This window comes from Anolis sagrei, chromosome X (assembly GCF_037176765.1).
Source record: "Anolis sagrei isolate rAnoSag1 chromosome X, rAnoSag1.mat, whole genome shotgun sequence".
Taxonomy (NCBI): Eukaryota; Metazoa; Chordata; class Lepidosauria; order Squamata; family Dactyloidae; genus Anolis; species Anolis sagrei.
Genome location: NC_090034.1, coordinates 53,372,781 through 53,387,047, shown reverse-complemented (window position 1 = coordinate 53,387,047; position 14,267 = coordinate 53,372,781). Strand labels below are relative to the sequence as shown.

General features: G+C 41.8%; 2 protein-coding genes across 10 annotated transcripts in view; one reads left to right on the top strand and one right to left on the bottom strand.

The window, feature by feature from the left end:
• The first annotated feature begins 2,602 nt into the window (after window positions 1–2,602).
• On the top strand, window positions 2,603–6,328 carry MRPL54 (mitochondrial ribosomal protein L54). Its single transcript, XM_060785750.2, has 3 exons — window positions 2,603–2,738; window positions 2,936–3,092; window positions 6,073–6,328. The coding sequence occupies exons 1-3, from the start codon at window positions 2,636–2,638 to the stop codon at window positions 6,203–6,205; spliced, it is 393 nt and encodes a 130-aa protein (XP_060641733.2). The 5' UTR covers window positions 2,603–2,635; the 3' UTR covers window positions 6,206–6,328.
• A 2,681-nt stretch (window positions 6,329–9,009) lies between these two features.
• TCF3 (transcription factor 3) overlaps window positions 9,010–14,267 on the bottom strand; it is a 90,806-nt gene continuing 85,548 nt past the window's right edge. For 8 of the 9 annotated variants that reach the window (XM_060785038.2, XM_060785040.2, XM_060785041.2 and 5 more), the window contains exon 20: window positions 9,010–13,409. The gene's annotated coding sequence lies outside the window, so the exon portion shown is untranslated. The remainder of the gene's footprint in view (window positions 13,410–14,267) is intronic. The other variant, XM_060785035.2, reaches the window with a different exon arrangement.

Below are 14,267 nucleotides of genomic sequence, written 5' to 3'. Positions count from 1 at the left end.
CTAGACACTATGCTCCTATTGATGCAGGCCAAAATCCCATTGGCTTTTTTTTGCTGCTACATCACATTGTTGGCTCATGTTTAACTTGTTGTCCACGAGGACACCAAGAAGCAAAGAAGAAGCTCGGCCTGTCATTGAACATAGAGAAAACCAAAGTGATCTTCCAGCAGGCACCAGCCGATCCCTCTCCAATGCCAGAAATACAGCTTAATGGTGTAACATTAGAAAATGTTGACCATTTCTGCTACCTCGGCGGCCACCTCTCTACAAAAGTCAACATTGACACTGAAATACAACACCGCCTGAGCTCTGCGAGTGCAGCCTTTTCCCGAATGAAGCACAGAGTGTTTGAGGACCGGGACATCCGTAGGAATACCAAGGTGCTTGTTTATAAAGCTATTGTCCTCCCAACCCTGCTATACGCCTGCAAAACGTGGACTATCTACAGATGTCACATGCAACTCCTAGAACGATTCCATTAGTGCTGCCTCCGAAAAATGGGAGCTATACCTGTTTGTGGAGGCAGGAGCTTGTCTGTGTAAGTGGACACTAGCCACACACAAACACATGCATATTTTCACTTTTATTATGTGTATAGATTTTTTAAAAGTTATATTTGCGTATAAGGTGTATAGGATATATATATATATATATATATATATATATATATATATATATATATATATCTGATATAATATAATACATAATATAAATGTGACATCCCTTTAGAAACTTGATTCAAGCAACTATTGCAACTCTGGGTCCAAAAGAGCCTCACTTTTCCTGAGCAACAAAACACCCTGTTTTCTTTCTCTGTTTCCGAAGATCAAGTTCCCTCCGAAAAGGTAGGTATTGTATTCTCTTTAATAATCCATGGACTTCCTTTCTATTGGTCTCTGAAGGCATGACACTGAAGAAGGGAGAGGATATGGAAAGAGAAAACAGAACAGTGAAAAGAGAGCTGATGAAAGAAAGGAAATACATATAGAGGACTAAGAAAAGGGAGCAAAGTGGATTGGAAGGATGGAAGAAAAGACAGAAGGAAGGAAAGAGATAGAAAGAAGGAAGAAAAGAAGGGAAGAAGGAAGGAAGACAACAAATAAGGACGGAAGGAAGGGGGAAAAGAAAGAAGGGATGAAAGAAAGAGTAAAAAGGGAAAGAAAGAGAGGGAAAGCGGGAAGGAAGAAAAGGCAGAAAGAAGGAAGAAAAGGAAAATAAAGAGGAAAGGAATGAAGGGAGGGAGGAAAAAAGAAAAGAGAAAGAAGGAAGGAAGGAAAGAAAGAAAGGAAGAAGAAATAAAAAAGAGTAAAAGGGAAAGACAGAGGGGGAAGGAAGGAAGAAAAGGAAGGAAGAAGGAAGGAAGAAGAGAAAAAGAAGGAAAATAAAGAAGGAAGGAGGGGAGGGAAGAAGAAAATATAGAAGGAAGGAAGAAAAGACAGAAAGAAAGAAAGAAAGAAAGAAAGAAAAGGAAGGAATGAATGAAGAAAAGAAAGAATGAAAAGAAGGAAGGAAAAGGAAGGAAGGAAGAAAAGAAAGAAACAAAAGCAAGAAGGAAGGAAAGAAAGGAAGAAAGGAAAGAAAAGGAAGGAACAAAAGAAACAAAGAAACAAAGAAGGACATAAAAGAGGGAAGGAAGAAACGAAAGGAGGAAGGGAAGAAGGAAGGAAGGGATGAAAGAAAGAAAAAGAAAGGGAAGAGAGAAGGAACAAAGAAAAGAAGAAAGGAAGGAAAAAGAAGGGAACGAAGGAAAGAGGAAGGAGAAAAAGCAGAGGCAAACACATACAATGAAATAATTAAACAAAAAGCATCTAAACCCTAAAACAAAATAAATCCATTTCGAACACATAGAACAAATTCAAGAAATGCAGAAAACACACACACATATTATATACACACATAATAAAATAACAAAACAAACGCCTTCAAAGTACCCAGAAGAAAACATAGATGAAATAATACAATCATATCATGGAGCAAACACAAGAGAATCTGGGTTGTTGTAGGTTTTTCCAGGCTATATGGCCATGTTCTGGAGGCAATTTTTCTCCTGACGTTTCGCCTGCATCTATGGCAAACATCCTCAGAGGTAGTGAGGCCTGTTGGAAGTAGGAAAAATGGGTTTATATATCTGTGGAATGACCAGGGTGAGACAAAGGACTTTTGTCTGCTGGGGCTAGCTGTGAATGTTTCAGCTGATCACCTTGATTAGCATTCAATGGCTTGGAAGTGCATGGGGGAATCTTTTTCTGAGAGTGATTTTATGTGCCTGTTTGTTTCCCCTCTGTTGTTTTGCTGTTGCTTCCTTCTTCCCTTCCTCCTTTCTTTTCTTCCTTCCCTTTTATTTCCTTCCTTGTTTCTTTTGTTCCTTCCTTTCTTTTCTTTCCTTCCTTTCTTCTTGTTTTTGTTTCCTTCCTTCCTTCCTTCCTTCCTTCCTTCCTTCCTTCCTTCCTTCCTTCCTTCCTTCCTTCCTTCCTTTTTCTTCCTTCTTTTCATTCACAAGAGAATCATTTGTGTGATAATGGACTCTTCAGGAAAGACTGGGGCGGGAGAGCACAGCAGGAACTACATTTCCCAGGACGCTCTGCGCGGGCCTTGATGTCACTGTAACGCGCGGACGGTGACGTCACGTAAAGGCATGGCTGCGTGCGGACTGGGGGCGAGGCTGGCTCTGCGGGGCCGGGGCTTCTTCTCCTCGCTGTGTCCCGGTGTCGGGCTCAGGGGCTACGCCAAGAAGGCCGGTAAGCGAAGGGGGCTACGGGAGGTGTAGTCCGGCCCGGGACGAGGGCTGCCCTTGGCCGCGGGAGGGAGAGCCGGCTTTCCTTCTTCCTGACGGGGAAAGCCGCCCAGCCACAACGCGGTTCTGCGCATGCTCGGAAGGCCAGCTTCACCCTGTTGCGCATGCTCAGAAGCAACCTGTGTTTTCCCTTTCTGCCAGTGACCAAGTCCAAGGGGAAAAGCGTCGCCAAAGAGGCCCTCCAAGGGCCCGAAGTCTGCAAGGACCCCATCCTGCTCACCACCCACGCCATGGGGGCCCACATATACAAGGAGGGCCCCCCAGTGGCCCTCAAGCCAGATGCTGAATACCCAGAATGGTGAGCCCACCAGGAAGAGATGATCAGTATTATAGTATTATTATTAGTGTTGATGTTACAGTAGGCATTCAATTCACCAGATAGACAAGTGACACAGAAGATATATCATGATATAATTATTATATTATTACTTCTTATCATCATTTATTTATTTATTTAAAAGTTTTATATACCGACCTTCTCACCTCTCTTGAGGGACTCAGACCGGTTTCCAACCATAATAACACATACAGTTAATAAAAACATCATAATTCATTTTACACTAAAACATTAAAACAGCAATTACATTCAATAACTACAATGGTCAGTCGTCACACTAACTCATTGTTCATCATCCTCCATCCATATCTGGCTCACTCGTCAAATGCCTGTCTCCATAACCACGTCTTCAGCTGTTTCCTGAATGTCAGGATAGAAGGGGCGGTTCTGATCGCCAGTGGGAAAGAGTTCCAGAGTTGAGGGGCCACCACCGAGAAGGCCCTGTCCCTCGTCCCCACCAGACATGCTTGCGAGGCCGATGGGACCGAGAGCAGGGCCTCTTCAGACGATCTTAATAATCTTGATGGTTCATAGGGGAGAATACGTTCGGAGAGGTAAACAGGGCTGGAGTCGTTTAGGGCTTTATAGGTTAACACCAGCACTTTGAATTGTGCTCGGAAGCTAATTGGCAGCCAGTGGAGCTGGTGTAGCAGCGGAGTCGTGTGCTCCCTGTACCCAGCACCAGTTAGTAGTCTGGCTGCCGAGCGTTGGACTAGCTGCAGCTTCCGGGTAGTCTTCAGAGGCAACCCCACGTAGTTCTATAAGCTTAGTACAGATAATTCACTAACTTCTGCAATACATTAATTCTGGAAGTAAATAAACAGCAAACTGTACATTCCATTCAAGAACTAGCCACAATAGCAATTATTATTATCATTATCATTATAGTAGGTGCTCTGTTCACCAGATAGGCAGGTAACACATATAATATATTTATTTACTAGCCGTCCCCTGCCACGCGTTGGGGGTTCTGTGTGAGAGGTTTGGCCCAATTCTATCGTTGGTGAGATTCAGAATGCTCTGTGATTGTAGGTGAACTATAAATCCCAGCAACTACAACTCCCAAATGTCAAGATTCTATTTTCCCCAAACTCCACCAGTGTTCACATTTGGGTATATTGAGTATTCGTGTAGAGTTTGGTCCAGATCCATCATTGTTTGAGTCCACAGTGATCTCTGGATGTAGGTGAACTACAACTCCAAAGCCAAAGGACACTGCCCACCAAACCCTTCCAGTATTTTCTGTTGGTCATGGGAGAACTGTGTGCCAAGTTTGGTTCAATTCCATCGTTGGTGACGTTCAGAATGCTCTTTGATTGTAGGTGAACTATAAATCCCAGCAATTACTACTCCCAAATGACAAAATCATTTTTTTGAGTGAAGGACATACATTGAGTTGTTAGGTGTCTTGTGTCCAAATTTGGTGTCAATGCATCCAATGGTTTTTGAGTTCTGTTAATCCCACAAAGGAACATTATATTTTTATTCATATAGATGTCAGCCATTTATGGTATATCCCGTCCTTCTCACTCCCGGAGCGGGACTCAGGGCGGCTTACAACCGGCAACCATTAGATGCCAGCAACAACAATAAAAACAGAGTTAAACATTAATTAAAACAGCATCATAAGTCAAAAAGACCATTCAAAAGAGATAAAGTATGATTGTTGTTATTGTTATTCTCTGTTCACCAGATAGACAGGTAACACATAAAATACACATAAAATATAGTATTGTTATTGTTGTTACTACAGTAGACACTCTGTTCATCAGATAGGCAGGTAACACATAAACTACTACAGTAGACAATCTTAACCAGATAGGAAGAAACTCATACAATTATTATTATTATTATTATTATTATTGGCACTCAGTTAACCAGATAGGCAGATAGCACACACACACACATATTATACTATTATATTATGATTGTATAGTAATAATAATAATAATATATTATTATTATTGGCACTACTACTGCAGTAGACAATCTTAACCAGATAGGCAAGTAACACATAAAATTATTATTATTATTATTATTATTATTATTACTATTAATTTTATAGACACTCGGTTAACCAAATAGGCAGGTAACACATAAAATATATTATTATATAAGTATTATATTATGCTATACCATTATAGTTATTACAGTAGCCACTCTTATTAACCAGATAGGCAGGCAACATGTAAAATATATTATTGTTATTATTATTATTATTATTATTATTATTATTATTAGAAACACAACAAGATTAGTACACAGCAAGCAAGATCACTATGCTGGCTGTATATTATTATTATTGTTATTGTTGTTGTTGTTATTATTATTGTATGTACTCTATTAACCGGATTGGCAGGAAACACAAAAAATGATGATGGTTATTAATAATAATCATGTTATAGACACTTAGTTAACCAGATAGTTAGGTAACACATGAAACTTATTATTATATCATTATTATTATAATAATAATTATTATTATAAAACATTATTAATATTGTTATTATTATTACAATAGACACACTGTTAACCAGATAGGCAGGTAACACATACAATGTATATTGTTATTATTCCAACTGACAGTAAACCAAATAGGCAGGTAGCATATACAACCTATTATTATTATTACTATTACTACTACGACTACTAGAGTAGACATTCTGTTAACCAGATAGGCAGGTAACACATAAATAATAATAATAATAATAATAATAATAATAACTGACATTTAGTTAACCAAATAGATAAGGAACAAATCAAATGTATAATAAAAAGGAAGACTCTCAGTTAACCTGGGAGGAGAGGAACAAACAAAATGTATTACGTTATTATTATTATTCTTCCAGCACTCTTGGTTAACTGAAATGACACCTGTAGAGTTGTGATGGAGGTGTTTCCTTTTATTTCTCTGTTTCTTCCCTCTGTCCTTTCTTCCCAGGCTTTTCCAGATGCATATTGGGCCCCCGAAGAAGCTGGAGGAGTTGGATCCAGACACGCTGGAGTACTGGCGCCTGCTGCGGAGGCAAACCATCCGTCAGCGGAACAAGGTGGGCAAAACCCGGCCATTTTGAGCCCAAGAGATTGGCAAGCAAAACTCAGACGGACTCAAAAGGGGACTGAATCTTTTCCCATTGCTCTTCCTGCTCTTTGTCTTTTTTGGTGTGAATGTCGACAAATAAAGAGAGTTATTCTGATATCTGCCTATTGATCTGTCAAGAAAGGATTAGCTCCTGGCCTCTAGGTCTGTATGTCTGGAGTGCTCGGATGCAGCCACAAGAGGGCAGTATACAAATAGAAAGGATTTGCTTCTGGCTTATAGCTATATATGTATGCAGTACCCAAATGCAGCCACAAGAGGGTAGTATACAGATAGAAAGGATTAGCTACTGGCCTCTAGGTATGAATGTTTGCAGTGCTCAGAGACAGCCATAAGAGGAAAGCATAAAGTTACTATTATTAATATGCAGATATAAGGTTTGTATGCAGTGCTCAGATGCACCCAGAAGAGGGCAGTATAGAGATAGAAAGGATTAGCTACTGGCCTCTAGGTATGAATGTTTGCAGTGCTCAGAGACAGCCATAAGAGGAAAGCATAAAGTTACTATTATTAATATGCAGATATAAGGTTTGTATGCAGTGCTCAGATGCACCCAGAAGAGGGCAGTATAGAGATAGAAAGGATTAGCTACTGGTCTACAGCTGTGTATGTATGCAGTGCTCAGATGCAGACACAAAAGGGCAGTATGGAAAAAGGATTAGCTCCTGGGCTCTAGGTCTACATATATGCAATGGCGCCCTGGAGGTTATGCTCGTTTCTGGCAACGGGGTGCTGTCGCTCCATCCTCTGTGGTGACGAGTCTTTTTGATCAGACTCTCCTCATATTCTTTGATCGCCGTTTTTTTATGGTGCCGTAAAATATCTCCCCGCTTAAGCGGTGCCTAATTTCTCTACTCATAGCTACAGCTGTTTTTCAACTGCTTAGGTGAACCATAAGCTGGGCTGAAGATTGGGTGTGTTGGAGCATGCAAGGAATCAGTGATTGTGTGTGTGTCAACTGTAAAATAAGATGCATGCAGCTGATTGGTCAGGCAATGCCCAGGCAGCAAGCTGAGCTTGGGATTTTTGGATACTGTTACATTTTTGTTCAGGCTTGAGCTATGCAGGTGCAGACAGGGAGGAAGAGAGAAGCAGAGACAGTTTGAAGGGTGCTCTTGCTTCACAAGCTGCTGGAGGAAGATTTATCTACATGGACAAAGCGATACCATTTTAAATCTCTTATAAAAGGACATTTAGTGAGTTGATACAACTGATCATATTGTACCTATGTTCTGAACTAAGGAGAATAAACTACTTGGTCTTTACTGATAACCTTCATAGCATTTTTTCTTTCTCTGGCAAGGCAGTGTGTGGGCTGATGAAACGTGAACTACTTGTGGTTTATTTTACATTACGCCACAGTGTGCTCATCCCAACCAGAGTTCAAAGTCCCAACCTTATTGCTGCTGGTGATTAACCAGCTGTGCTAAAACCTTTGTGATATATATATTTAGCTGTGCCCAACCACATGTTGCTGTAGCCCCCAGAAAACAGGAATTCCAGACATGAAACAATCTGGGTTAGGGAACACCTCCTCACAAAGGTTTCCCACAGGCAGGAAGAAGCCAGGCTTTTAAGCTGCAAGGCTTTTCAGAGGTAATCAAGATGGGCAGTTGCAACATTCACAAGTGGCTCAAGTAGAAAATAGTTCTTTTTCCCACCCTGGACCCTTCAGATATCTTTAAAGAGAAACCTCTCACAGGATGGTAAAAGATCTGCGTGATACATGGGAAACATCCTTGGAGACGGCAAATTCTCTCACGCCGGATGCGACCTGTAGTTTCTCAACGTTTGGGAGTTCCCCACAAATGGATGGTATATTTTTATTTATATAGAATGTCTGTGTGGGTATGTATATATGTGTGTTTATGTTGGGAAGGGAGGAAAGGAAAGGAAACGAAGGAGGGAAGGAAAGAAGTAAACGAAGGAGAAGAAAGGGAAGGAAAGGAAGGGAGGGAAGGAAGGAAGAAAATGAAGGAGGGAAGGAAAGAAAGGGAAGGAAGGAAAGGAGGGAAGGAAAGTGATGGAGAGAGGGAGGGAAGGGAAGAAGTAAAGGAAGGAGAAGGAAGGGAAGAAAGAAAGGGATAGAGAGAAGGAAGGAAGGAGGCAGGGAAGGGAAGGGGAAGGAAGGTTCTTTACTCAGAAGCACAGTCTTCAGGGCCGTGAGAGTTCCAGCTTGCTGTCCTCCAGGAAGGAGGCACCTCCATTTCTGGCGTCTGACCATGCGGATCATGAAGGCGAGGTAGAGGTCTTCAGCCTGAGGAAAGGTGGCCTCCTCGGTGATCTTTGCCTCCCTTGCCTCCTGTTTGGATTCTGAGGCGACGGAGGATGCTCCGCGGTGCCTCTTGTGCTTGTTGTATCCTCCCAGGTGTTGCCAGGGGAGCTGTTTGCATGCATGCACTGTTGTTTTCTAGCTTTTTGGATTTTTAGATCCTTGTCACTGCTTTTTTGATTGATGGTCACTTATTGTTAGGTGTATTGTGACCAAATTTGGTGTCCAGTGGTTTTGGAGTTATAGGGTCCCCACAAATGAACATTACATTTATATTTCTAGATAGGTGAATCCCACTTGCCAAGTTTCCAACAGACCTCACAACCTCTGAGGATGCCTGCAATAGATGTGGGCAAAACATCAGGAGAGAATGCTTCTGGAACATGGCCAGGCAGACCAGCAACCCAGTGATTCTGGCCATGAAAGCCTTCAACAACACATTGGCAATTATAAGTTTGGGGAACAAAAAAGTGTGTAAAAACAATTGAGAAAGCCTTCGAGTCCAATTTAGTACAAGGTAAAACCTTTATTACAACTTTTGTCATCGATAGGTATACAACATCTGAAAGACAGAGAATGGGGGAGAAAAGGGAGAAAACAAAAAACAGGTCATTGTCTTGTTATAAAAATGTCACATTTATTGCTACAGTACTGTTATATACAGGACAGTTCTCCAAAGTCTACTTCTTTTTTTAATTATTATTTATTTATTTTAAAAAACGTTAAGGATTATTTAAAAATTCCAAATAATCCAGCCAGCTGTGTGTGGGTTTCCCCCCCTAAATTTTCTTTTTTTTTGAACACTTGTATAAAATTATTTTATTTTATTTTGTTTTGTTTTTTTATACAAAAAAAAAAAAACGAACACAATCCGTATCTTGAGGCACTCGGAAACACCGTTCGAACCTCCCCATGAAAATTGTGATGAGGTTCAAAACGAGGAAAGAAAATGTCCCTCCCGCCATCCCAAATAAGCATTTTTTTGTTTTACGTAAAAATCAAGGGTTAGGCATATTCGTTTTTGTTTTTTTAATATTTATACTTTGTTTATATATATATATATATATTTATACTATATATATATCTTTCAAAACTATAAATGTGTCATCTGATTTAACAACAAGGATTTCAAGCCAGTTCCGGAACAGCTGGGTTGTACACGTCGGTGGTGTAAACGCTCCGATTTACTCTGATTTACTCCAAAAGACGAGTCATGAACTGGAGCTTTCTGTCCTTTTCTTCCCACAAAGGACTCGTTTTACTCATTTTTTTAAAAAAAATCATATAAAAAAACCCTTAATGACAACACTAACCCCCCCCCCCCCAATGAACCCTCAAAATCTTCGAAGAGGGCTAAAAAATACACACCCTCCCCGCCTAGAAAAATATATCTCAGCAGGAATCAAGTTGCATTATTTGTTCTCTGTGTTGCTTGATCCCTTCTTTTTACTTTTTCCGGAATTGTTTTTCCTAAGACATTATTATTATTATTATTATTATTATTATTATTGTGTATTTTGTTTGTTTGTTTGGCTGGTTGTCCCTTTGTTGTCTCCTCAAATGCTCTACCTTCCCTTCCTGACCAAAATAATAATAATATAAATATCCTTTGGGACACCTCTGGATTATGAACGTTGAACGGGGCTTCGAAGCCGTTGCCGAAATGCAGGAATCCCAGAAAGTATACAGGGAGAGATTACGGGAGAGTGAACAGTTCCTACAGACAGATGAAACTGGTTTACGGCTTGTAGTGTAGACGCGCCCTTCGAAAAGGGGGGGGGGGCTCCTTCCATCCGTTCACAAAACAGAGACATTTTCACACAATTAAAAAAAATTACTAAAAACAGGCATGTTTTTGAGCTGGTGAAAAGAGATTAGACATTTGAATGGAAGCCGCTTTGGAAAGATATGGAGCCTTGATGGTGACGGCAGGGAAAATGAGTGCCTTTTCTTGCATCCGAATGACATTCTTGCAAAGCTTTCCCCGACTTGCAAAAAAGATATGATGGTGGGGAGAAGACACCACTATCCTGTTTGCTTCGGTTTTCCATGAGACAGACCTTCATTGGACTACCAGGTCCCGAAAGGAACTGGGATGAATTGAGGGCATGGCCACGGGACCGTAGAAGGTGGCATCTGGGAACAGAGTGGATGGAAAAGATGGGAATTTCCTCATATCCAGCCAGAAGAAAAATCCCCAACGCCAAATCCTTTTCGATGATAGGCAAGAAGAGCAAGAAGGTGGGGTAGACTCATGGAAATTTAAGAACAGAACGCAGAAGGATTTGCTCTAGAGAGGGTCCCGGTGGCCAATCTTTGGTGGAATGTCAACAGAGTCAACACCTCTCAAACAAGGAACCATGAGCCCATCTTTGACTTTCAGGTCACGATAATCTCACAGCTGGACATCTTCCTTAGCTTCGGGTGAACAATCCAGTGGCATCAACTGTCTGATGTGGCCACAAGGAATGTCAACGGAGTGGGTCCTTCCCTGTGGGTCTTGGCGTCGTGGATGATTTGTAAGGTCAACATCTAAGTCTTTTACTCCACAATTCCACATTCAAGGGCCTTGAGGAGGCTCCCTAATCTTTGGTGAAATGTCAGAGGCCTCACACAAGAAACAATTAGCATCTTCCTTAGCTTCGTTGGACCGATTTGGCCCAACGTGGACATCTTCCATTACATATTACTCATGGACTGATTTGGATTCTTGACCTCTAGCTTTTGTTTCTCCCTTGTGGCACTGATTATTTTGACCGATGGACTTTGCTGATTTCTCGATTTGACCCAGATGGGCTTGATTGGCCACTAACTACATCTCCCAGCTCTGTCAACCGGTCTCTTGAGTCATTGGCACATGGCAGTGATATTCTTGTCTTCCACTCCTGAAAGGCGAAATTCAAGCAGTCCTCCAACAAATCTTCTGCAGCCTCAACCAGACACTCACTGGGTTTTTCTTCTGGTTCTCTGAAGCTACGGAGATTGCAAGTGATGTGTTGACGCTACAATCTGCCTGACCAACGTGGCAGGGTCAGTCTTCTCCTCCGCCTAACAAAAGCCAAAATCGAAGGACCGTCTGCAGCTGCAACCAACTGGTCTTGATATCATGGATGATTTGTAAGGTCAACATCCAAGTCCCTTACTCCACAGCTATGACCCAACATTGTCCTTAAGTAGGTCCGCTGGTACTTTTGACCACATCTGGGCCAGACATGAAGGAAGAGCAACACCGAGTTGATATGGTGGCAGCACCTCCACAGTTTCTGACAGCCTTCTCTCCACCGCAATGCCTTGTCTGAACAGAAAGGGGGTTCGGGGATATGAAAAATTAAAAAAGACTTGCAATATAGGGTGCAAATGAGAGGAGCCGCCCTATGCGTTCGTACTGCGGAGAAGCCACCGATGCTCCCCACATCACCAAAGATTCACGGGGATCCAGTCCTATCAAGGTGTCCCTTCTTCCATTCACAAAAGGCAGTTCTCTCTGTGTGGCAAGAGGAGCAAGCCAAGCGTCTGTGAAAGCCATTCAGACAGCTCTCGGAGGCCAGTCTTTCTGAGCTTCTAGAAAAAGCTGCAAAAGCATGTTGTGTTGTTGCCCCAAGATTCCCTTTTTGGAGGCCACATCTTTCACCTTTTCGCCTCTTCCTTTCATTTGTGCCGGTTGTGGCTCTTTTGTTCTTTTTTCTCCTGGTCTCCGTTCTGCCTCCCAACATGGCAGCACAATCCTTGCGTTCGGTCCTTTCATTCCACTGAAAGCGACTCGCGATCCATCTCTTTCTTTGCCTTCTGAAGGCGACTTCTGTATCCTCCTTGTCCTAGCTGTCTTTATGCCATTTTTAGGAAGCCACCGCCTTCATTTGGGATGTTCTTCCCACATATATTTTAGGGGAAAACAGGAGAGGACAAGCCAAACGGTAAGACTTTTTAGAATCACATAGAGAGACATAGACATCCTTTAGGAAGAAAGACAAAAGAACCAAGAATCGCGAGGTTCCTGGAGCAGCTCCCCCAACCCTCCGCAGCATCCAAAGCGGCCAGATAAGAAAAGAGATGATTCCAGTCCATTCTGGATTACTATATGTTTATGAGCCCCATGCGGCAATTGCTAAGGTCTGTGCTGGAAGTTTGTCAGGGCCCAAAAACGAACCTCTCTCCTTTCGTTTCCTTTTTTCGTTGCCAAAAACTATCCAGTCTCTTAATGCAAACTTTTAATATCTCAGGTTGAACTCACTGAAAAAATAATATGCAATATTAATGAGAGAAACAGCAGCAGGGGGAGAAGAAGGAAAAGGCGCAGGGGAAGGGGGAGGAAATCGCAAGTCTCTTTTTTTCTCTCGGTCACTCAGTCCATTTTTTACACATTATTTTTCACTGTTGCTTACAAAACATATATGCAAAAGAAGCTTTCTTTAAAAAAAACCCAAAAGGCATTACTATGTTTGTTCTACGTTTTTTTAAAAAAATTATCGTTAACTAATGTTCTTTTTAAAAAAAAGAAAAAGGGAAAAAATAATAAAATAAAAATGCGTAGGCACAATATATATATTTTTTTGCTGGCCTTTTTGTGAACAAGCCACTTGTAATGAAGAGGTTTCCCCGCACCGCCCCGCTCCGCAAATTGAAGGATATGTACTGACAGTTCCAGAATATACATTTAAGGCAATCTTTGCAGTTGTTTTTTTTAAAAGAGAAATCTGATTCAACGACGTTGTTGCATTTTCCGTTCGAGAGAAGAAAAAAGTTCCTTCGAGACCCACGGAATGTCCGTTTGCCGCACATCTATATTGAAACAGAGCTACAGTTTCTGGTGCGGATGCGACAGGCGGGCGGGCAGGAGGGAGGGGAAATTGTTGTCCGTTCCCTTCTTCTGACAGATGGCAGCTTCCTGGCGAAGAAAAGCAACAGTCTGGACAGAAGAACGAAGGAGAAACAAACAAACAAACATCAGGATATACGTTTTTTGAGAATGTTGTTCTCGAAGGAAGCAAGATCTAGGGGTCTAAGTACAACCACAATGGCAGTGGCTCTCAACCTGTGGGTCCCCAGATATTTTGACCGTCAACTCCAAAAAAATCCTAACAGCTGGTAAACCGGCTGGTATTTTCGGGAGTTGCAGGCCAAAACACCTGGGGACCCACAGGTTGAGAACCACTGCAGAAGGGAAATGTGAGCCAATAGTGTGCTATGGCAGTAAAAAGGGCATCCATAAGGGGATAGCGTCTAGATCAGTGTTTCTCAACCTTCCTAATGCCATGGCCCCTTAATACAGTTCCTCATGTTGTGATGACCCCCAACCATAACTTTATTTTCGTTGCTACTTCATAACTGTAATTTTGCTACTGTTATGGCCTGTAATGTAAATATCTGATATGCAGGATGTATTTTCATTTACTGGATCAAATTTGGCACAAATACCCGATACTGGTGGGGTTGGGGGGGGGGGGGGTGATTTTGTCATTTGGGAGTTGTAGTTGCTGGGATTTATAGTTCACCTACAACCAAAGAACATTATGAACTCCATCAACCATGGAACTGAACCAAACTTGGCACACAGAACTCCCATGACCAACAGAAAATGCTGGATGGGTTTGGTGGGCATTGACCTTCACCTACATCCAAAGAACTCGAACAATGGTGGATCTGGACCAAACTTGGCACAAATACTCAATTTGCCCAAATGTGAACACTGGTGGAGTTTGGGGGAAATAGCCCTTGACATTTGGGAGTTGCAGTTGCTGGGATTTATAGTTTACCTACAATCAAA